A 24,416-nucleotide genomic window follows, 5' to 3' on the forward strand; every position below is an offset into this window, starting at 1 on the left:
TTTTCATGCAAATTAGGCTTTTGGTGCAATGAGGGTGTCACCACTACTGTTGTTGCACCCAAGCTCCACTCATTTCAGTGGCAAGCCCCCTCTCTGGCTGCTTTGATTGACAGGGCCAGACAGTGGCAAAGCAGTTCTACACTGACCACCTATAACAATAAAACTATGTTCACACTGTGCCACCAATGTTATAAATACAATAGAGGGAGGGAGGGGGGCCGCACACTGGCCACCAATGGTATAAATACAATAGAGGGGGGGGGGCCACACACTGGCCACCAATGTTATAAATACAATAGAGGGGGGGGGGCGCACACTGGCCACCAATGTTATAAATACAATAGAGGGAGTGGGGGGGCCGCACACTGGCCACCAATGTTATAAATACAATAGAGGGGGGGGGGGCCACACACTGGCCACCAATGTTATAAATACAATAGAGGGAGGGGGGGGGGCGCACACTGGCCACCAATGGTATAAATACAATAGAGGGGGGGGGGGGCCACACACTGGCCACCAATGTTATAAATACAATAGAGGGAGGGGGGGGCGCACACTGGCCACCAATGTTATAAATACAATAGAGGGAGTGGGGGGGCCGCACACTGGCCACCAATGTTATAAATACAATAGAGTGAGGGGGGGGGGGGGCGCACACTGGCCACCAATGTTATAAATACAATAGAGGGAGTGGGGGGGCCGCACACTGGCCACCAATGTTATAAATACAATAGAGTGAGGGGGGGGGGGGGGCGCACACTGGCCACCAATGTTAGAAATACATCCGTGTTTTTTACGGACCCATTGACTTGAATGGGTCCGTGAACCGTTGTCCATCAAAAAAATAGGACAGGTCATATTTTTTGGACGGACAGGATACACGGATCACGGAGGCGGATGACAAACGGTGCATTTTCCGAGTTTTTAACGGACCCATTGAAAGTCAATGGATCCGCAGAAAATCACGGAAAACGGAACAACGGCCACGGGTGCACACAACGGTCGTGTGCATGAGGCCTAACATTGGTTCTCTGGTTAAAGAGATATTTAAGGCAGCAATGAGCAGACAGTTCATAATGTTGATACCTCGGAAGTAGGAAAAATGGGCAAGAGTAAGGATTGGAGCAACTTTGACAAGGGTCACATTGTGGTGGCGAGACAACTAAGTCAGAGGATATCTAAAATGGTATGTAGATAGTAGATGTTCCCAGCGTGCAGTACCTACCAACAGTGGTCCAAAGAAGGACAGTCTGTAAACCAACAACTGGATCATGGGTGTCCAAGACTTGATGGGAATGGGGTGTGAGGGATAGCCCGTCAGATTTGTTCCCACAGAAGAATTTCTGTAGTGCATATTGCTGAAAAAGTTAACGCTGACTGATAGGTGTCAGAACACACAGTGCATCTTAGCTGCAGACCAGAGCACCCATGCTGACCCCTGTCCACAGCTGACAGTGCTTACAACTGGCACATGAGGATCAGAGCTGGACAATGGAGCAACTACATTAGGTGCCATGGGGAAGAGATGGTACCAGGATGCACTACAGAAGGAGGTGAGCTGGTGGAGACTATGTAATGCTTTGGGCCATGTTCTGCTAGGAAAAATTGGGCCTTGGTATTCATGTGAATGTTACTTTGACAGGTGTCGTTTTCACCAGATCTCAGTCTGGTTGAGCATCTGTGGGATATAGGACTTGCTTTGATATTTTCACACATCTTCTGCTTTAAGTATCCCAGACAACCCCTTTCTTAGAATCAGCTGCTATTGGCCTGGTGACCGATACCACAGGACACCTTCAAAGGCCTTGTGGAGTCCCTACCTCAATGGACCATAGTTTGTTTTTGTAGCATAGGGGGAGCTCCACAATGTTATGGTTGATCGGTGTATCTTTACTAGGGGTTCATGAAGACAAGTACACACATTATGTAGCGCTGTATGCCTGCTGACATTTTCTCGTCTCTTATACAGCATTGGCTTCTCATGACTATATATTAAAGATCGTCCCAACCGTATATGAAGACTTGAGCGGGAAGCAGAGGTTTTCATACCAGTACACTGTAGCTAATAAGGTAAGAATAACGTTGGCAACAGGAAATGCATGATGTCAGTTTTATTCTTAAACTGCACAGAAGGAGGTTGCCAAAAGGCAAGAGACAGAAAGACAGACTTCTTCAAGAAAATAAAGTTGCATAGCTGAAGAGTAATGTAATCTGTAGATAACCAGAGAAGGCCTCTTCTATTCCCATATCACGGTGTGACATTGTTCATCGGTATCCTTTGCCTCTGCTTATAGATGTGAAACCTGCTTTTAAGGCTACTTTCACACTAGCGTTCGTCGGTCCGCTCGTGAGCTCCGTTTGAAGGAGCTCACGAGCGGACCCGAACGCTTCCGTCCAGCCCTGATGCAGTCTGAATGGAGCGGATCCGCTCAGACTGCATCAGTCTGGCGGCGTTCAGCCTCCGCTCCGCTCGCCTCCGCACGGACAGGCGGACAGCTGAACGCTGCTTGCAGCGTTCGGGTGTCCGCCTGGCCGTGCGGATCCGTGCGGATCCGTCCAGACTTACAATGTAAGTCAATGGGGACGGATCCGTTTGAAGATGCCACAATGTGGCTCAATCTTCAAGCGGATCCGTCCCCCATTGACTTTACATTGAAAGTCTGGACGGATCCGTCCGAGGCTATTTTCACACTTAGCTTTTTTTTTGCAATTTTAATGCAGACGGATCCGTTCTGAACGGAGCCTCCGTCTGCATTATTATGAGCGGATCCGTTCAGAACGGATCCGCCCGAACGCTAGTGTGAAAGTAGCCTAATCTGTAGTTTTTTTTTTTTCCAATTCCTTTAGGAATATGTATCATACAGTCACACAGGAAGAATCATCCCTGCCATCTGGTTCCGGTATGACCTGAGTCCCATCACAGTAAAATATACAGAAAGGCGGCAGCCTATGTATCGATTTATAACCACGGTAAGTAGGGATCACTGTACTGTACTGTACGACCACCCTGCAATCCATCAGCGGTGGCCATGCTTGCAGACTATAGGAAAAAGTGACGTCCTCGCTTTTTCCTGTATTGTGCAAGCATTGCCACCGCTGATGGATTGCAGGGTGGTCGTAACCATGAAAGCAAGAAGTGTATAATGTGATGGAAAAATGAGCCTAGCCAGCAAAGGAGGCAATATGAATAATACATTAGTAAGTGCCTTGTATTAACTTTCGTGACATGATAATTGCTATTTGCTGAAGTGAGATAACCCCTTTAACCATTTTTATCAATGACTTACAGCTAAATGCAGCTTTGCAACGATTTCGGGAATATTTGTCAAAGGAAAAACTGCAGCAAAACAGTTAGTCTACTTTCACACTAGCGTTTTGTCTTTCAGTTTGTGAGATCCGTCATGGGCTCCCACAAGCGGTACGAAACGGATCAGTTTTGCCCTAATGCATTCTGAATAGAAAAGGATCCGCTCAGAATGCATCAGTTTGCCTCAGTCCAGTCTCCATTCCGCTCTCGAGGCGGACACCAAAACGTTGCCTGCAGCATTTTGCTGTCCGCTTGATGAAACTGAGCCAAACGGATCCGTCCTGACACAATGTAAGTCAATGGGTCGGATCCGTTTTCTCTGACACAATATGGCACAATAGAAAACGGATCCGTCTCCCATTGGCTTTCAATGGATTTCATGACGGATCCGTCTTGGTTTTGTTACAGATAATACAAACTGATGACAGATGCATGCGGTTGTATTATTGTAACGGATCAGTTTTTGCAGATCCATGATGGATCCTCCCAAACCGCGAGTGTGAAAGTAGCCTTACAAAACTATAACCAACAAGTACATTGGTAGTCTAAAAGTAAAAACAAAAATGCAACATTTCTAATGGCACACTGTGAATAATATTTAATACAATCCTATTCAGAAGAGTTTAACTTACAGGAAATTAAGCTCACTGCCATGTTCATGCAACCAACCTGAGACAACCTCAGATAATCTTTTGAAATGGTAACTTGCGGGTAGAAGAAACTATAAGATAACTGGTAGCTAGTGACCATAAAAAATTCATATGCTTAACATTATTCAGGTAGGCTGTACGATTCAAATGATCCTTTGGCTCTGAGGAGCCTAATGGGATGCTAAGATAACCTACACACTAGGACGGATTCATGTGCGTTACGTCCTATTCCACTGGATGTTTTTTACTTTGTGCACTTTTCTCTGTAAATACTGTAGGTTATTTTCCTTAAAAATTCCCAATCCATAGTTTCTGAAATGCTGAAACCACCCAGCGTAACAATGGTGACTTGCCTTTGACCCGTGCTTTATTTATTTATTTTTTATATCCTTTATCATGAACATGCCCCTTTCACTTGTTACTATTCACCTTTTCCTCTTACTTGCTATGTTAATGTAGTTGATAATATGTTTAAAAAGTCACCTTGATGATGTCACTTAGGGCTAGCAGTGTAGACCTGTAGCAAACATGTTCAGCGAGTATTTGGTCATCATGCTGCTCCTGAAGAGAAATGTTTAGGGCAGGCATGTCCAAACTGCGGCCCTCCAGCTGTTGCAAAACTACAACTCCTAGCATGCCCTAATAGCTGTAAGCTATCCAGGCATGCTGGGAGTTGTAGTTTTGCAACCGCTGGAGGACCGCCGTTTGGACATGCCTGGTTTAGGGTGTTTGGGTTATAGGCTCTTTAAATTATGTATGCTCAGCAAGTACAAGATCTTTGGGCCAGGCACTGGGCATAATTTGCCAACTAATTATTTCATGCAAGCTGTGGGTGAAAAATTGAGAAATTTAGTGTGAGTGCCCACAAGATGCCCACTTTGTGTGGAAAACAATCTCCCCTCCCAGTATCTCAACTGTATACTTCATAGATGTGTTTTGACTAATTTGAGGTTCATTGGCCCCTATAGCTCCCTTTGAAATGTGTGGTGACAAAAAACATATTTTTGTAAAAGTGAACATGCTGATGGAACGTACATTTTTTCAGAATGCCACATTTTTATTTTAAGCATATGAACATAGCTGTTGGAAGCGTAAGAACCATTTTGGTTGGGACGGATCCCAGTAATGTTATTTCAGGAATTAAAAAGATTCCTGTAATTGCGTCATGGAGCACTATTCCCGAAATAGGATTTTTATGATTTCAGCTTCTGCACCATGCCAGCTGATGGTAATAAGTAAGAATGAAACTATAGAAGATTTGCGCTTACTTCATTTTCTTACAAAAGCAGCACTCACTTCACCCACACAACAAGCTCTGGTGGAGAGCACTTATTGTGTACACGCAGCAGGTCCTCATTGTTGCTTGCATGACTCAGAAGATAAATTTGTACTAACTACCTGAAAACGAGCAGTGGACGCTTTGTACTGTCATCCCTATGACTCTATATCTGGTGCGGGGTTGTGGATATATTGGCGCTCTGAGGTTCATAGGAAGAGTGAATATAAATTTTTACTGCATGGGAGAACTTTAGGTTTTGAATAGTTGCATTTTGAAGTGAGGGTCTGGATTAGGTTGCAGTTGAGGGCTGGATAAGGACCTGCACCAGGGACAACAGGTGTATCTGCCTGTTCCATCTAAACAATGGGCCTCAGAAGATTGAATAAAGTGTACATATTTTATCTGAATTTTATTTTTATAGCCGTTTCTGATGGATGCCTCTAGTTACATGACGATCCATCAGTGGTCCTGTTTAGGCCAGATAGCTGTGGAGAAGAATTTACTAAACAAGGGTTCAGGACTTGGTGCTCATCTCCTAAAAGCAATATGTTAGAAAGTGCTTTATAATGTTGTTTATCTCCAACCCCTTTAAGGAAATAAAAACCCTGGTGACCACCAACTCTAAGCTTCCTGGACCTGTATTAATATGCCTTGAAAGAGAGAAGTAAGAAACTGGAGCAACTCAAATTTTCATATTTCATTTGGAAATGGCCTTTAAAATCCCCAGGTTGAGCTCTTGGGTTGCTGTATGTTAGAGTTACAAGATCCTCTATGGATGCACTGCTTTACATATAGACTACAGTGTACACAGCAGTCCTGAAGAATTTAGGCCCCTTAAACACAACCATATTTTTGGGTCGCATCCAATCCACATTTTATGTGGCTTGGATTCAGACACATTAATTTCAATGGCACCGCAAAAAATCCGGACTGCACACCGTGTGCTGTCCGCATCCGTATGTCCGTTCCGCAAACAACAACAACAAAGAACATGTCCTATTCTTGTATGTTTTGTGGACGAGAATAGACATTGTTACAATGGGTCTACAAAAAAAAAAAAAACGGATGAGACATGGATGTCATCTGTATTTTTTGCGGACAGTGTGTGAATGCACCCTTAATGTATGGTCATTTCTGTATAAGCGCTGATGAAATTGACTCAACTGGCTTCTAACCATAAACTGTATAATATTGTATTTTCCCTTGACATAGAAATGCCAGCAAGTGCACCACGATTCAGTGTCTCTGAAGGGAAAAGGTCACATGGGAATGAAGTTTTGCTGCTCTGGGCAGATCATCTGCTTAGCTTCTATGTAGGTGACTTGGGAATCCTTTGAAACATTTGCTTCCCATGTATCTATTAAGTGGGATGTGGTCTCCAAAAGACATTAACTAAACAAGGTCTTGGTCAGTGTGAAGTTAATTGGCACTGTCACATACTAGAGTGTCCTCCCCTCTGCTGATCGTATAATCTCCATCTGCCGATGATCCACTTTGTCTGTAGTATGTGAACTGTCTCTTAGAGAGAACACTGCTCTTCCACCCAACAGATGGTGTGTGGATTACAAATGCTGGCAGATCAGGGGTGGGGGCTGTGGAGAAGCACCTGCTGTTCGGGCTGCTACCTCATTCACAATCTCTTGTTCAGTCCACGAGACCGGCAGCACATCCATTATTCACCCGTGTTTCCCAGTCAATGAGAAGAGCTGTGGGCCAACAGCTAAGGAAGGGGGGGCTATAAACAGACGATTAAGAAACTGAAGGGGAGACCTTTTGTAACCCCCTGCTAGAAGGAAGGCCGGAACAAAGAAACCACGCACAAAACACAGCAAATTCCCAGGGTCCGTTAGACATGTTGCTGCCTGGTAGGAGGGATAAGTTGTTTTTTAGAAATTCAAATAATGCTGTGAATGAAAGTGTGCTGCGCTCCCACCGTTACATTGTAGAAGATAGGAGGAAACCGGGACAATGCAGGAACCTGCTTACTTAATAGAAGTAATAAAAATGTATATATCGACATGTACCGTAAATATGAACTTTTGTTAAATTAATTTTTATTTTTTAATAACCTGTTCCACTTAGGCCCCTTTCACACGGGCAAGAATTCCGCGCGGGTGCAATACGTGAGCTGAACGCATTGCACCCGCACTGAATGGGCCTGTGCAGATGAGCAGTGATTTTCACGCATCACTTGTGCGTTGCTTGAAAATCGCAGCAAGCTCTATATTCTGCGTTTTTTACACAATGCAGGCCTCATAGATATGAATGGGGCTGCATGGAAATCGCAAGCATCCGCAAGAAAGTGCGGATGCGGTGCCATTTTCACACATGGTTGCTAGGAGATGATAGGGATGAGCGACCCCGGACCCCATTAAAGTCTATTCACTGTATTATTTTCCATTATAACATTGTCATAGTGGAACATAATAGCATTCTTTAATACAGAATGCTAAGAATAATGTCCATTTGAGGGTTAAAAAAGTTAAAAAAAAATAACTCCCCTTATACACTTGATCACGCAGCTGGCATAGTCTTCTTTCTTCTTCTTTCAGGACCTGCACGATCAAGTGGTCCGGGTTCGGGTCTGGGTACCACATTCAGTTTTTTCTCACACGCGTGCAAAACGCATTGCACTCGCGCGGAAAAAACTGAATGTTTGAGTGCAATCGCAGACAAAACTGACTGCAATTGTGTGCCTACTCGCACGGGTTTCCCGCAATGCACCCTGAACACATCCGGCCCTCACCCGCAATGCCCGTGTGAAGGGGGCCTTAAATATGAGTCTTTCATTGTTTCGTGGGGCCACATTTTCCCATTAGATAAGGCTTCCTGTACACATGCCGTGAGTGTTTAAGACTGGAGGAACCTTTTACAGTTTGAAATTAATTCCAGTGCCATTTTTTTTTTTTTTATATATACCTGTAGGTAATAAGAATTTTTGGGAGGCATTTTTATTTTATTTTTTTGTCTCACTTAGTACCTGTGTTATGTTTGTCACGATAAGACTTGTTTTGGAAAAAAATGCAATTGACCCTAAAAAAAAAAGCTAACAAAAATCCACAAACTAAAGTTTGTATGTAGTTCATCTTATATTACACTATAGATTCCAAAGTATCTTCTGGCAGCAAAAAGAAACTAAAAAAATACAGTAAACACCCTGACAAACATAAAAAAAAAAAAATGCCGTGTGTGAAGCTAGCCTGAAGAAAAACACAATGCAGATCTATTTATTTGACAAATATACATTCTTAAACGTTTAGACAATGCAATGAAAATATAATGTAATTGGTATTGGATTTTTTTTATACTATACTATCCAGGTCAGATTCCACCCTTAGATTTTTCAGCGCTCCTTTGGAAAATGAAAGGTGCAATCTGATTGGTTGCTATGGGTAACTAAGCCAGTTTTCCTGTGCACACGTTTTGATAAATCTAACCCAATGTTCTTGTTTAAGCTAGATTCACAGATGTTATTTTTATGGTGTTTTACGGATTTTAGTGCAATACATTTGCAGTACGGTATGAGCAAAGAATGTGTATCTATCAATTCTCATCAACACGCTGGGGACCCGTAGTGCAGATTTTAAATCTGCAGCATGCCAATTTATATCGCAGATTTTCATTGCAGTTATCACCCTTTGCAATGGAAAGAGTGAAATCTAATTAGTACATTATTTTTTTTTTCCTGTTGTGGATTTCCAGTAGAAATTCAGTCATAGGATGTGGATGTACACTTAAGGGGAGATTTACCTTGAACAGTGGTGTTAAAAAGTCGCAAATTATGTATTTGTGACTTTTTAACTGCAAATTTTCTAAAAATTGTCCCAATTCTGATTTTACACCACCCTCACTACTTTCCCTAAGGCCTCTTGCACATGAACGTTGTGTGCCCGTGCCCAATTTACTTGAATGGGTTCGCAATGGCGGAACGGAAGCCCGGAGCGGAACCCCACTGAAGCACTACGGAGTGCTTCCGGGGTGTTTCTGTCTGTGCCTCCGCACTGCAAAAAATAGAACTTGATCTATTTTTTTGCAGTGCGGACGGTTTACTGACTCATTCAAGTTGAATGGGTCTTGATCCGTCCCGGCCGTTGCAACGATGCACAGAATGGATGCGCAACATTCGTGTGCAAGAGGCTTGAAGTAGAAAGGGTGGGAAGCGGGCATAGACAGCCGCTCAGTCTAATTCATCTTTATATGCACCAGTCTTCTGGCGCAAACGAAGCCAGAAATCTACGGCAGCTCTGAGCTGTCACGGATTTCTGTATAGACGCCTGGACTGCGTGCGCCTTGATAAATCGACCCTTTTTCTATAGGGGAAAAGTTGCCTAAAGAAAAAAATTACGTGGAGAGAAAAAACGCCTCTAAAAAGTGCCATTAGAAATACATGTGACATAATTTTTTTTTTTTTTTTTTTTTTTTTTTTTTTTACCAGTGTACTAGTCAAAAAGCACCAAACCAAATTAGACTGACCTTAAAAAGCTCACAACTATGTGAAATCTCTCAGAATGAACATATTGTTGGTCTAGTTTTCTCCCCTTTTTAATTTTATTGTACCTACTTTTAAATGGACATCACTGCTTTATGAAAGCTTCATCTTTCTGGTCCAAGGCAGTGAAATAAAGCATTTCTCCAGATGGGGGTTTTATGTGGCGGTTCTGTGTATTCTGTCTGTGCTGGCCGGTCAGGAAAGGGTGTAGACAGGTACTGGATGAAAGCTGACACATAAGCCTACCCTTTAATCTCCCCACCCTAGTGTCAGCATGTCACTCTCGTCTGAGAAATGACGTGACCACTAATTCTCACACGTCCATTGTGTGTCCTGATTTAATAGGAGCATCTGTGCTGCGGCTTCCATTGTGCGCACACAGCACATGTGTATTCAGCAGAGGGTGCGCGTTAACATGTCCGTTATTCACTAATGTAAGGCCTTTCCAGGTTTATGCAAATGAAAGCGTCATCATTGTTTACATGAAAAGTAATGCAATATTCCAATATACCTTTTATGTGTCAATTCCTCAACGTTTTCAAGGTCTCTGTTTGCTGTCAGCGGATGAAAACCTTCTTGCTGAGACGTAGTTCACACTGCATTGCAGAGTACACATGCATGTGTCCATGTCTTCACTGACTTTTAGCCATTGGTTGTAAACAATAATCTTTATTTATATAGTGCCAACATATTCCACGGTGCTTTACAACAATATTTCCATTCACTGACGGCAAACCTCTAGCCTAAAATTCAGAGAAACGTAAAGGGGGAGATTTATCAAAACATGTGTGTGAGAAAACTGGTTTAGTTGCCCAAAGCGGCCAATCAGATTCCACCTTACATTTATCACAGCTCTTTTGGCAGCCAAGCCAATTTTGATAAAACTCCTGAAATGTGTTTCTCCAGAGCTGTTGGTCCTGCCTCTGCTTTTTTTTAAAGGGAACCTGTCGCCTCCAAAAACCTGACAGTAGCCAGCAGCGTGTATCCGATGATAATGTTCTTCCTGAAGGCTGATGCGGCTAAAGCTCAGAAAACGTTCTCTTATCCCCTGCCAACGCGCTTCTCTAGTCATGCTTAAAGTCAAGGGGGCAGCGGTCTTCTCGCTTCAAGTCAAGATAACCATGCCCCTTCGCTGTGACTGACAGCCGGCAGTTCGGCTGGCTTTGCCGATCTCTCTGCATAAGCGCTGGTCATTCACAGGGAAGGGGGTGTGCTTATCTTGACTGCCCCCTTGGCTTCAAGCACGACTAGAGAAGCGCGCCGGCAGGGGATAAAAGAACGTTTTCTGAGCTTTAGCCGCATCGGCCTTCAGGAAGAAAATTATCGTCGGAAACACGCTGCTGGCTACTGTCATGTTTTTGGAGGTGACAGGTTCCCTTTAAATCAGCAGTGGTGACGTTCTAGTCATCAGAACTGTGATTGGCTGCAGCAGTCAGGTGCCCAATCCCAGTACATCACTGACACTGCACCTGACCGTTGCAGCCAATCACTGTCCTCCGTGTTAGAACACTGAAGACTGTGATTGGCGACAGCATCGGGAGGTGGTCATGGCAGCTTGTGATTCACACTGCGACCCCATTCAGTTTAATGGCTGCACAGCTACAAAGCAAAGGAACATTCAGAAGACTGGGAAAGGTGGGTGATATCTAGATAGCTGTAATGGCAAATGATGTCTATATTGTCTGTGCCTATGTATTATAATCTCTCTAGTAATGACAACATCTTATGACTACACAGAAGGAAATCATAGCGTTCCCCTGATTCATATGTTACACACAGTGTATGAGCCACTCTTTCCGTTCTGCTCAGGGATGCCCTGTATCATATGATGAAGCAGACCGCTGGAGCAGGGTAGAAATATCTCATCATACAGCACCTACAATAGCTTACATATATTTTATTTTTATATATATATATATATATATATATATATATATATATATATATACTCGCCGCTTTCTCCAGCGACAATCTCTGTGTTTTATCTCTTCATCTGAGGAAAATGTGACTGGTGAGAAATGAGAACTATGCTTCACTGCACGGCATGCGGATATAAACGCAGCTATGGACCATTATACTTTCAGATACAGCATGATGTTAAATCAATTTCCACCTTCCCATAATTCCGTAGTTGGCAACAGCCTTTAAAATAATTTTCCAAGATTACTGACGACCTATCCTCAGTATCTGATTGGTGGTGGTCTGACACCTGGGACCCCCACCAATCAGATACTGATGACCTATCCTGAGGATATGTCTGTGAAGGTTCTCATTTATCCAGGTCATGGTATATCTGTAAAGAATAAATCAAGGCAACTGGACTTACTGTAGATTTCTTGAAAACGTTTCACTCGTTCTTCCAACGAGCTTTCTCAATTCTGAGTGATTCACTCCATACAAAGCGTTGTTTTTGTGACATTTTTGGCAGTTCTGATACTTTTTTTTATTTTTTCTCCAATACCATGCATGTTTTAGGTATGCTTTTTTTTCTAGGCTTCTCTATTGAACATGAAAAATGTCAGAAAAAAGCACTTTGTTTAGTAAAGCAAAGGTACCAAAAACTCTTGTAGGAAAAAAAAAAACTCCAAAAGTGAACTAAAAAGTTCGGAAAGGTGTAAAGAGAAAAACTGTACTTTTCTCTTTTGAATCTGCTACAACGTTTGCCTTAAAAACTACATACAAAAAATTTTATTACATTGTTTCCGTTCCATTTTAGGGTGGTTTCATATCATAAAAAAAAAAATACTGCAGCCAAGATGTTAGCTGTAAGTCAGTAGACCAGGGATGGCCAACCTGAGGCTCTCCAGCTTGTTGCAAAGCTAAAACTCCCAGAATTCTCAGACTGACTACAACCATCGGCCTATAGCAGGGCATGGTGGGAGTTGTAGTTTTACAACAGCTGGAGGGCCGCAGGTTGGCCATCCCTGCAGTAGACAAATATTAAATGCACAGCACAGGTGAATGAAGGTTTTCATTCACGGTCTAGATACAGAGGTCTTGAGAACCTGAAGAATGGATACAGCAAGTCTTTTATAAAGTCCTCTAACTTTCCATTGCACAAGCACTGAATCCAGAGTAGACTTTTACGTGAATTTAAACTCAGTAGTCTGAAGATACATGTCCTGTAAAGAGGCCGGCCAAGAAGAAATACTTTGTATGTACAGTGAACTTTAATTCTTAATACAACATATGGAAATTGCATATGAGAAGATATAGCTGTAATAACAAATGACAAAGTATGAACAAACACATACATGCTTCCCGTTGCTGCCCTCCGAGTGCGTGCCGGCTAATAATAGTATTTCTAATATCTTATTTAAGGATAATAAGAATGTAATAACGGTATTCCAAGAGCATGACATCTCACCAGTTTGGGGTGCCTCATGGTATTTTGTGTGGGCAGTTGGATTTCAGTGGCAGCTGTTAGGTTCTAAAGTTAAGTTATGGCCCTAGGATGGTTTGGGACATTAACTTCAGTTGACATATTGCCAAGATGGTAGAGTTCTCGTGCTTTTCTAGGATACCAGTATCTGCCTATCAGCAGATTCTCTATTTTATTTCACGTATACATTTGGAAATGTAATCCTCAAGATTTCAGCCACACTGCTGCTGATCCATTGTTTGGTAGACACTTATAGCTTCTTGTCTGACAATACATGGCCTTCATTTTATATTAGTTTGTAATATGGAATATACAGCATAATCAGTATTTTGGAATTGTTACCCATTTGTAACTGTTACATTGGCGGCCTGTGCCTACCTTTGTCACACTGCCCAGGGTGGGCACAGGCAATATTTCACTCACTGCAGCCTGTCCAGCGGCCAATAACTTCCAGCCCCTCTCCCCATCCTTGAGGCTGTCCGGTCCACCTTACTTGTCTATAACCGCATCCTGCAGGCTGTGGCCTGCTTCTTGATGGCAAAGGCCTCTCCCTTCTGCTCACATTTGTTCCTTCCAGCTGTTAAAGGGCCAGTGCATGATCACCTTAATTTACCCCACCCTATGGCTGACCTCCTCTGGGTACTTAAGGCATCTTCCCTTATGGGAGGGTGCCTGAGCAATAGGTTATCTGACTTGTTAGTCCCCTGCATAGTAGTATGTAGTATTAGTTTGTCTGCCTGTGTACTGACTTCTGCCCAAAACCTGGATTCTGACCTGACCTCAGACTGTGTATTGTATTCCTCATATTTTGCCTGTTCTGAGCTCGGCCTGACCTGACTGCGCTTTTGCCCGATCATTCTTTGTCTCTGACCTCTGTGGGTCCGCTGTCAACCACATAGACTATTTCAGGAGGTAGCAGCCTGGTGGCTCCCCCTCCGAGAATTCCAGATTTTTGTATATTGTGAATACCAAGGGACTGCCAGGGTTAGCCCAAAGCCAAATCTGTTTAACCCAGTGGTTCCACATCTAGGGCTGCAACGATTAATCGATGTAATCGATTATATTCGATAACTGGATTCGTTGTCGACGAATCCAGTTATCGAATAATCGCCGATTCGTTGCTATTCGGGCGGGCGGGCGGGCGGGCGGGCGCTGCATCTTTATTTTACCTTTTTACAATGACGCTCCCGCTCCTGTAACAGCCAGGCAGAGCGGACGGCGGCGTAACGTCACTCAATCACGTGACGCGCCTGCTCCGCCTCCTTCATTCATGAAGTGGGCGGAGCAGGCGCGTCACGTGATTGAGTGACGTTACGCCGCCGTCCGCTCTGCCTGGCTGTTACAGGAGCGGGAGCGTCATTGTAAAAAGGTAAAATAAAGATGCAAGCGCCGGGGCTGTTAGGGGGAAGGGGGGTCTGTGTATAGCACTGCTATGGGGAGGGGGGAGGATCTGTGTATAGCACTGCTATGGGGAGGAGGGGGGGTCTGTGTATGGCACTGCTATGGGAAGGGGGGTCTGTGCACTGTTATGAGGAAAGGGATCTGTGCACTGTTATGCCCATAACAGTGCACATATCCCCCTCTCCATAACTACGCCGTCCACAGATCCCCCATAATAGTGTCGTCCACAGATCCCCCATAAGTGTCGTCCACAGATCCCCCATAAACGCCGTCCACAGATCCCCCATAAACGCCGTCCACAGATCCCCCATAAACGCCGTCCACAGATCCCCCATAAACGCCGTCCACAGATCCCCCATAAACGCCGTCCACAGATCCCCCATAAACGCCGTCCACAGATCCCCCATAAACGCCGTCCACAGATCCCCCATAATAGTGTCGTCCACAGATCCCCCATAAACGCCGTCCACAGATCCCCCCATAAGTGTCGTCCACAGATCCCCCCATAAGTGTCGTCCACAGATCCCCCCATAAGTGTCGTCCACAGATCCCCCCATAAGTGTCGTCCACAGATCCCCCATAAGTGTCGTCCACAGATCCCCCATAAGTGTCGTCCACAGATCCCCCATAAGTGTCGTCCACAGATCCCCCATAAGTGTCGTCCACAGATCCCCCATAAGTGTCGTCCACAGATCCCCCATAAGTGTCGTCCACAATTTGTTTTAATATGGCCTTTGAACATAATTTTTCAAGTAAGATCATATAAACCTCTGTTTTGTAATTTTGTCGTTTTTCCCGATTAATCGATTAATCGTAGAAATTAATCGGCAACTAATCGATTATTCAAATAATCGTTAGCTGCAGCCCTATCCACATCCACTGTGATAACAGTAATTGGTCATTCATGAAGATACCCAGAGAGATGCTTGTGGATATACAAAGTATGTGGAGGTGTAACTTGCAGCTCCTGGGCTGGATTTAGCAAGTGCCATTTATAATACTGGTGTCTCCTTATGAGAGACTTTGGGCCTCTACATGCACAAGGGCTCAGGTGCAATTGCTACTCCTGCACCTTTCCATAACTGTATATACTTTTATGTATTTTTTGACTTACACCATAAATCTCTGATAGATGCAGATCTCTGGGACCTGCATCTATCTCTAGAAAGATGACCAGGTGTACTCCCATAACTCCTATAGAAGTGAATATGCCTTACAGAAACTGCGTAGCAGTGAACATGGCTGTTTCTGTAAAAGTGACCACCTCTTACAGTGTGGATGTGGAAGACAGCAGAACTGGGTCAAGGGGCTCCCTTTCTAGAGATAGCTACAGGTCCCACCTCAGGGTCCACTTTTTATCAGCCATTTATGACACATGCTGTAGATGTGCCATAAATGTCTGAGATGAAAGTACCCCTTTAAACATCTGCGAGTAAGAAAAGTTTAGGCAGATGTGATCCATGAAGAAAATGTATGGGTTGCTAAGCATATATAATGGTCTATAGAGTGTATGGTACCATGTTTATCATTTAACTTGGATCAAAAGTAGACTAAAGAGGTAATTGAAAAATACATAATATGAACCAATGTGACAAGATGCTGATACCTTCAATTTAAAAGGTGATCCAGAAAGATAAAAATGATCAAAGGGATAAAAAAAAAAAATGTAATTTAAAGTGCTAAAAGTTGGTGATTTCTCTAGTAAAGTCAACTGTATCCAAAACTTTATAGGGGCCTGAACACTAATCTCGAATTCCAAATTCCCTGCTTCTCTCTACTGAAAGGGAGCCTTTCGCCTGCAAAATCAGTTTTAATGCAAGGATTAGAGGAACAGATGTAACAAGAAAGGTATGGTTGTCTTTTAGGCACCTATCCTATATGCTTACTTTGGAACAATTTGTAGGTGGCAGACTCCCTTTGAATGATTCCGGCTGCTTACAGCCACTAATGGGGGCGCTAATTGCCCATAGATTTATACAATTAGCATTGAAACCAATGGTAGCTGTATGACAAGGCTGGGCACCATAGCAGTTGTGTGATCTCCCGCTATGGTAGGTTTGCCGCTGATCGCCTCTTCCTTCTAAGGCTACATGCACACGAACGTTGTTTGTTTCCGTGCCCGTTCTGTTTTGTTTTTTTTTGCGGATAGGATGCAGACGCATTCATTTCAATGGGTCCGCAAAAAATGCGGACAGCACATTGTGTGCTGTCTGCATCAGTATGTCCGTTCTGTAGCCCCGCCAAAAAAATAGAACTTGTCCTATTCTTGTCAGTTTCCGGCATTGTTACAATAGATCCGCAAAAAAAAAAAAAAAACAGATGGCATACGGATGTCATGCGTTTTTTTTTTAAGACCGCTAAACACATACGGTCGTGTGCATGTAGCCTAAGGAGCAGTTTTTTTTTTATTTTTATTTCATCAGTCTGAACCTATATATAGGTAATACACTAACCTTTATTTACCGTATGTAACGTCAATAAAGAGTATATAGCAGCACTTTTACAAATGTATGGAAGACCTGACTTGCACTAGTGGGTCGCACGTTAAAGGGGTTGTCTGGACTCTAATATTGGTGGCCTGGGAGAGCTCATCGGTATTAGAACAAGGAGGGACCAATTCCCAGGACTTCCACTGATCAGCTTGTTGTTTACCTGGCACAGTGGCAGCCGTGCATGGTACTGCAGCTTAGTTATTGGGAGTCTGAGCTCGCCGATCATATATTATTGACGTACAGTATCCTAAGGATAGGCCATCATCATTTAAGTCACAGAAAACCCCTTGAAGCACAAGTAGAGTTCTCAGTGTTCCTATTTTAAAGTGCGGCCTTTACACATTGTAAATCTGTCTGCTTTGAGCTAACGCTATAGAAGATGTTCTGCGGTGCGTGTCCTGACATGTATTCCTCTTCATCATAGCTGGACAATTTTTGGGCTGCTGATGAGACCTTTCCTCTGTCACTCCACATTAAGTGTTAGCACATTCTCCTTTATTTTCAGTAGTGAGTCACTGCTCTAACATACAGTCAGTGTTTCCCTGGCTCTGCGCTGGTAGCCCTGGTCCCACGTCACTCTGAGTATAGGAACCTGTGTGTCACTTGGGCACATGCTAATGGGTCACACCTTGTGAAGCCCACAATGCCAACAGTGACCTTGCCACACATAACATTCCACAGTTATTCTGTACTCTTGGCTGGGACCTTATGATGAAGATATAGTATGGGCTGAATTTATTAAAACTGGAGAGGACCTGTCACCACAAAAGGCAGCGCAGTCTGCAGGCAGCATGTTATAGAGCAGGAGGAGCAGAGAAGATTGATTTATAGTTTTGTGGGAAAAGATTCATTAAAACTTATAATTTTTATATTTATATCTGGAGACCTGTGAATCAGTACAGGAGGGAGCTGTTATCAGTGACTGACAACTATCTCTGTATGTATACTTATACACACAATGCTATCAATCACTGATTACTCCTACTCCCTGTACCGATAGCTCAGGGATGGCCAACCTGAGGCTCTCCAGCTGTTGCAAAACTACAACTCTCATCATGCCCAGACTGCCAGCAGCTATCGGCTTACAGCAGGGCATTGTGGGAGTTGTAGTTTTACAACAGCTTAAGAGCCACACGTTGGCCATGCCTGCGATAGCTGTTCACAGGGCCTGCAAATAAAGCAAATATATAAATTATGAAGTGTTAGGCTACTTTCACACTTGCGTTCAGAGCGGATCCGTCTGAGACGGATCCGCTCATATAATGCAGACGGAGGCTCCGTTCAGAACGGATCTGTCTGCATTATATTGTTAAAAAAATTTGTAAGTGTGAAAGTAGCCTGAGCGGATCTGTCCAGACTTTACATTGAAAGTCAATGGGGGACGGATCCATTTGAACATTGAGCCATATTGTGTCATCTTCAAACGGATCCGTCCCCATTGACTTACATTGTAAGTCTGGACGGATCCGCTTGCCTCCGCACAACCAGGCGGACACCCGAACGCTGCAAGCTGGTTTATAGTGCTACATTTTTTTGATAAATCGGCTGTTATCCAAGGGTCTCTTCCAGGGGCTGTCCTCTGCTTCATAAATGTGATTATTTTTTCAAATTACAGTCCAAATCAAAAAAATCCCCACCATTGCTCTTCTATTTAATAATTATTATGCAATTATTTTTCATCATGAAAAGCCAAATAACTAATTATTCTCTAAAATCGACACAGAGAGGCCACATGGTTTCCATTCGGAAGCTTTTTCTATTTATGGCTGCTTTTCTCCGCAGACATGTATGTGAGCAAGGGATCATTTCTGTGACTAAATTAGACTTCGTCAACCAAAATTAATCAGGTCACATATTTTGCATGACGGATCGTGGTTTTTAAAACAGCTGTTGCCCCAGGGAACTGATATGTTTTCTGTAAACAGACCAAATATATATTTTGATGGCTACGAACGGATGGTCAACCTGCTTCATTCCAACTAGCAAAGCATGCTGGGAGTTATAGTTACAGCTGGGCTGTCACCAAGCCTCCTCTTTTAGAACATCTCGGTTTTTACAGTCCTAATTTGCCTTCTAGTAAAATTCCTTATATAGACTAACATATTCGGGGTGTGACATTTTGTAGATCAAGGTAAGCCCTTTTTACAAGAAGTGTTTTAATGGCTTCTCAGCAATGGAGTAAACAATTGCTCTCCTATCTGAAAGCTGCTTTTGAGAGTTGTTGAAATGTAAAGGAAGCCTGTCACATTGAACATGGTGCCCTATCTTCAGGTGGCATGTTACAGAGTAGAAGAAGCTGAGCAGATTGATATACCGTTTTTGGGAAACGTTCCAGTATAACTTATACTTTGTTCATTTTGCGCTTTTTATGATTTGGAGTCCAGTGGGTGGTAATAATCATTGACCAACAACTTTCCCTATGAGAGTGCTTACAGACATAGTAGTCAGTCACTGATAAGACCGTTCTCTGCTCTGTGGCATACTGCTTAAAGATGGGGCATCCCGTTCAACCCTTTTTAAAACAGTCCAGCACTCTCCAATAGATGTATATCTATAATATTTAACACTTTCATTGGTGCTTAAAACTTATTCCATACATTTTTTTTTTAATTTTGGTACAAATGTTATAATTTATTGATTGGTGTCTGTTTGTGGGACAAAAACCCATAATTTGTGAAAGCTATTACATGCAAATTTGAAGGAGATGCCCACAATGACTTTACATGTTGTAGCCAACTCCTAATCCCCCTCCTAATTTTTCAGAACCTAAAAAGAATATATTTGTTACCTTTTGGTACTGCATCCAAACTGCACATGTGCTGTAAAAAAGGAAATGTGACTCTAAAAATGTGATTTTTTTTTTTTTCTTAGTTTTTCAATGTGTAGGAATTTTGCTTTGCCCTGATCACTATGTTCATGAAGCGTAAATGTTGGCCATAGGTTGATAATGTGGCAATTTTCACCTTCTTCCTTTAGGGAGTGCTTTCACGCATGTCGTTTCGATGCAGCTTGAAAGTACCCTTTCAGTTAGCGAGTCCATCCCATGTAGAAGTCCTATTTTGCGATCAGAAGGAAGTCGTACCTCATGCCTGAATCTGTCATTTATTAGCTGGTTCCCTTTGATTGTTATATGTGATTTATCTATATGTTATTCCAATGCAGGTATGTGCCATCATTGGTGGAACGTTCACTGTAGCCGGCATTCTGGATTCTTGTATTTTTACTGCATCTGAAGCCTGGAAGAAAATTCAACTGGGAAAAATTCACTAGGAACGGTTTGTCATCTCCTGCCACCAGCCAGAGCACATGGAAGATATTGGAGAAGCATCAATTTATAAGGAAATGTATACCGTATTTTGTAGTTTTCATTGAAGAAAAGACATGACTTGTCATTTATCTCATTTCTGGGTATATCGTCATATAGGGACTTTTTAGAAAATTCTAGAAATACTATGACATTACTCCAGGAGCCCCTTTTAAAGGTACTAAGTGTCTATGGAGGTAGCCATTTTTTCAGCTGATCAATAATCTCATAAACTTGTTGCCCATAGTCCTAATGCGTTACTAGATTCGGATGATCCTATAAAATGGTTGCCTCCCTTGGAGGAAATAGGCCATTTGGCCTCCTCTCAGATTCTGTATTTGATCTGGACTCCCCCGCAAGCACTTTATAATGAAGTCCCAGTTCAGATCTGTGCAAAACGTATTTTGTGCCAAGACCAACCTAAATAATCCCATATCCTCTCTAGGTAGTGCTTTCGGTCACATCGCATTGTACATTGACTGTTTTTGTTCTATGAGATTTATCCCGTGATGCATATTTTAGTATTTATTTTCCTGGTCATGCTAATAGTTGATATTGTCTGTTACTTCTTGATATCTTATTAATATATCCGATCAAATTTTGGATATCCTAATAGATGTTGGGTGAAAACAAAGATGAAGGGTTTCAACATGCCTATCCTTTATCCAAGTATGAGATGAGGTATCCAGCAGCAGATTATCTTCCTTACCCCATGAAATAAGCCTGCCCCCTCAACTGAACATGTATATGGGGAGGGTCAAGAGAGAGAGAGCGGTTTGGCCATCAGCTCCAACCTCCTCGTAAACATTCTTGACAAGTTTAGCTTATCTTATGTGTCTGGCCAAATTAGAAAAGTGACCAAATGTGGGGCCTTCTGTGTCTTAGTGTTGATACTTCAAAATATAATATAGGAAAAAGGGACTTCTGCTAACACTTTTTTACTGTAGTCTTGTTCCATATCTGTAGTAACAGTTTGTTCTTAGCACACCTTGGGTCATATGCTGCTGCCCACCATGGACAGTATCCAGATGACCTCTACTTGTAAATGCAGCATTTCTTTTTAACTAAAAGGTTCCCATAGCTTTTAACTAGTAAAGCTGCTGTTAAAATATTAGATGGAAAGTTAATCTATTTTTACTTCTGCATCCAGAGTTTATTTTTAACCGATTTTTCATAAAAGCTAGGGTTTCCATTTTGACCTATTGTAAAACAGTACCACAATAAGGCTCTTCCTTCATAGGAGCGTGAAAATGGAAATAAGAGTGCTAAGTCTGTCCTACTGTATGATGGCCACCATTCCCATCATGATGTCAGTCATTTCAAAGAAAGAATAGCGCAGCATTGTAGTATTTACTAAAACAGACATGTTGGGGGAGCTGATGGATCCTTCTTGATGTAAAGTTTTTCTTGTTTTTATTACAATAAGCCATTAAGAGAATGGGAAGCATAGGGCATCATGTCTAAACAGTGAAACCTCATCACAATCAATCAGATTCCAGCTCTCATCTTTAATGGGGAAGCAGTGATCTGAATGGTTGCTATGGGAAATATTGAAACTTTTCTAAGCAAGTTATAGTGTAATAAACCCTACGTGAGTGGTCTTTGCATAACTGAACAAGGGCCATCCTCAGTAAATATGTCTGCAGGCTTTCCATAGAAGGCATCCCAAGTACATCCTGTTGGAGCAGATCTAAGGATTAGAGCAGGATCAATTTCATAGTAGCTGTATCCTATATTAGGGACCAACTTAGTGCATGTCAGATGTTCTATCTATAGTTCTGTGTATTTAATTACATATCTAAAAGTGTCCGGCGACAACAGGGTTCATTTTACTAAACACAGCCATGCTGCAGACAACTGGCAATAGCCCTAGGTGACTGACCATTGCACTTGAATGGACCCTGGTTTGTCACGTAACATTGTGCATTCTGAAAACCAAGGAGAACTTGTTAAGATCAAACATATGGGAGTCTGACATTCGGCAGCTCTGTCATAACAGACAATAAAAGTGCCACACATAAAGACAGCAGCACAAGATTCTGCGTAGAGACGGTATCTCATAAGCCGATAGTAACTCACACGAATTCTATTCAGTCATAATCATGTACCATCTATTGAATCACTACAAGTTTGTATCGACTGCATTCTCAAAGTGCAGGCTGAAACTGAAGCTTTGACCGCCTTGGAAAATCCACTAGATGCCACCAGCCACTCTCCTGCTCTGCATCATTAGTTCGTTAACCATTGACTAGGGCTAGAAGATCAATTTTGTAATAAAACAACTACCTGCTGTCCCACAACGTTTTTTAGTTTACGGTCAAAGGCACCAAATGTTGACCACAAGATCAAAACTGACCAAAGGTCACACTCTATGGAAGTCAGGGACTTGATGTCTTGGTGGAGATATTGATTAAAAGTTGCACACTCTTGGAAAAAGAACACTAAAAAGTATTAAATGGCCGTTTTCTAACTGTTCAGTTCAACAAAAATTCCCAAGAGTCTCTGAAGAAGCACTCCGGGATTTTATTTCTTTAGCTATATAGTCAAGGATAGACCATTATTAAAGATCAGGATAGAGTATCTTGTTTATGCCTTATGTATACCAGTTTTATTTGATGTGTAATTTGTGGGTTGTCATCCGTCTTGTTTCCTTCTCCTCTTGGATATGGTTTTTCTAATGAAACCTACATTTCCCATCATACCTGGCTATGCAAAGATAGAGGAGGCAGAGGCTCACCACACTGCAATGCGCTGTGTAAGGGCAGCCATGACGGATAAGTGACACAGAACTGCTATTCCCTCATACTGCAGGGCCTCCATGTTCCACTATGTGATGTTGCTTAAAGAGGACCTTTCACTAGTTTAAAAAGTAAAAACTAACTATATCAGTGGGCAGAGCGGCGCCCAGGGGTCCCCCTGCACTTACTAGTATGTCTGGGCGCCGCTCCGTTCGCCCGGTATAGGCTCCGGTGTCTGCAGCTCCTTCTTTTGTACTGGGCGGAGTTTTTGTATTAGGCTTGTCCCTTGCTGCAGCGCTGGCCAATCGTAGTGGACAGCTGATATAGCCTGGGACGCTACGATTGGCCAGCGCTGCAGCAAGGGACACGCCTAATACAAAAACTCCGCCCAGTACAAAAGAAGGAGCTGCAGACACCGGAGCCTATACCGAGCGAACGGAGCGGCGCCCAGACATACTAGTAAGTGCAGGGGGACCCCTGGGCGCCGCTCTGCCCACTGATTATAGTTAGTTTTTACTTTTTTTAAACTAGTGAAAGGTCCTCTTTAAGCCTGTCTGCCCTGTTATCTCTCCTTTATCAGGTGTTAGAGGCAGGGAGACAGTGTGAAGCTACATCCCATCAAACTACGCTGGAGACTACACAGATGGCATAGACAGGCAGGAGGTTCTAAGGAAGTCCACCACAGCGAGAGACCACTTTCCTGTTTACACGTGAGAGCAAGCAGTCAGACTTGAGGTTAAGTGACCAGGTTACCATAATGAAAAGGTTCAATATGTATGGATGTAACTGAGTTGCACGGCTAGAATGCTGGTGTGGAGTTAGTAATATATCTAAAAAATAACTGGTTTCCATGAACCTTCCTAATACTACTAGCGCAGACTAGTGGTTCCGGTTGAATATATTTTCCATTAACACTTAAACAGTAGAGTCTACACTACGACTATGACTCTTGCTGGCCAGGTGTGATGACATGGCATTTGTAACTTGACTGGGCTTCCCCACTCATCCCATTACTAACATAGATGGATACAAGTCTTCCACAGATTGACGCTTGACATGGTATGACAATGAGATGGAGATGGTCTTCAATTTAAGGGTATTAATACCAGCAGATTAACACATTGGTTTCTCTAGCTTAATTTAGGTGAGATTATATGCTTTTTTTAGGTACAATATGGGTACGCTTGGAGGTTTAATTGTTTTGATTTTAAGCTAGGTCTATATGAAGGAGGTCTGAGCTTGGTGTGTTCCTTAAGTGCTGTCATTATTATTCTTATCTACCTCTTAGATGGTGAAATGTTTCGGCTTATCACTTCTTATGCATTATCTTACCACCTACAAAACAGCATACTTTTGTAATATAACAAATTGTTT

At 42.7% G+C, this 24,416-nt stretch overlaps 1 protein-coding gene across 2 annotated transcripts in view; it reads left to right on the top strand.

Moving 5' to 3' along the window:
* Positions 1-23,155, top strand: part of ERGIC1 (endoplasmic reticulum-golgi intermediate compartment 1) — a 99,630-nt gene extending 76,475 nt beyond the window's left edge. For both annotated transcript variants that reach the window (XM_044280733.1, XM_044280732.1), the window contains exons 8-10: positions 1,970-2,070; positions 2,848-2,970; positions 20,163-23,155. In XM_044280733.1, the coding sequence (XP_044136668.1) occupies positions 1,970-2,070; positions 2,848-2,970; positions 20,163-20,270 (332 nt within the window). In that variant the 3' untranslated portion in view covers positions 20,271-23,155. The remainder of the gene's footprint in view (positions 1-1,969; positions 2,071-2,847; positions 2,971-20,162) is intronic.
* The last annotated feature ends 1,261 nt before the right edge of the window (positions 23,156-24,416 follow it).

Source organism: Bufo gargarizans, chromosome 2, assembly GCF_014858855.1.
Source record: "Bufo gargarizans isolate SCDJY-AF-19 chromosome 2, ASM1485885v1, whole genome shotgun sequence".
Lineage (NCBI taxonomy): Eukaryota > Metazoa > Chordata > Amphibia > Anura > Bufonidae > Bufo > Bufo gargarizans.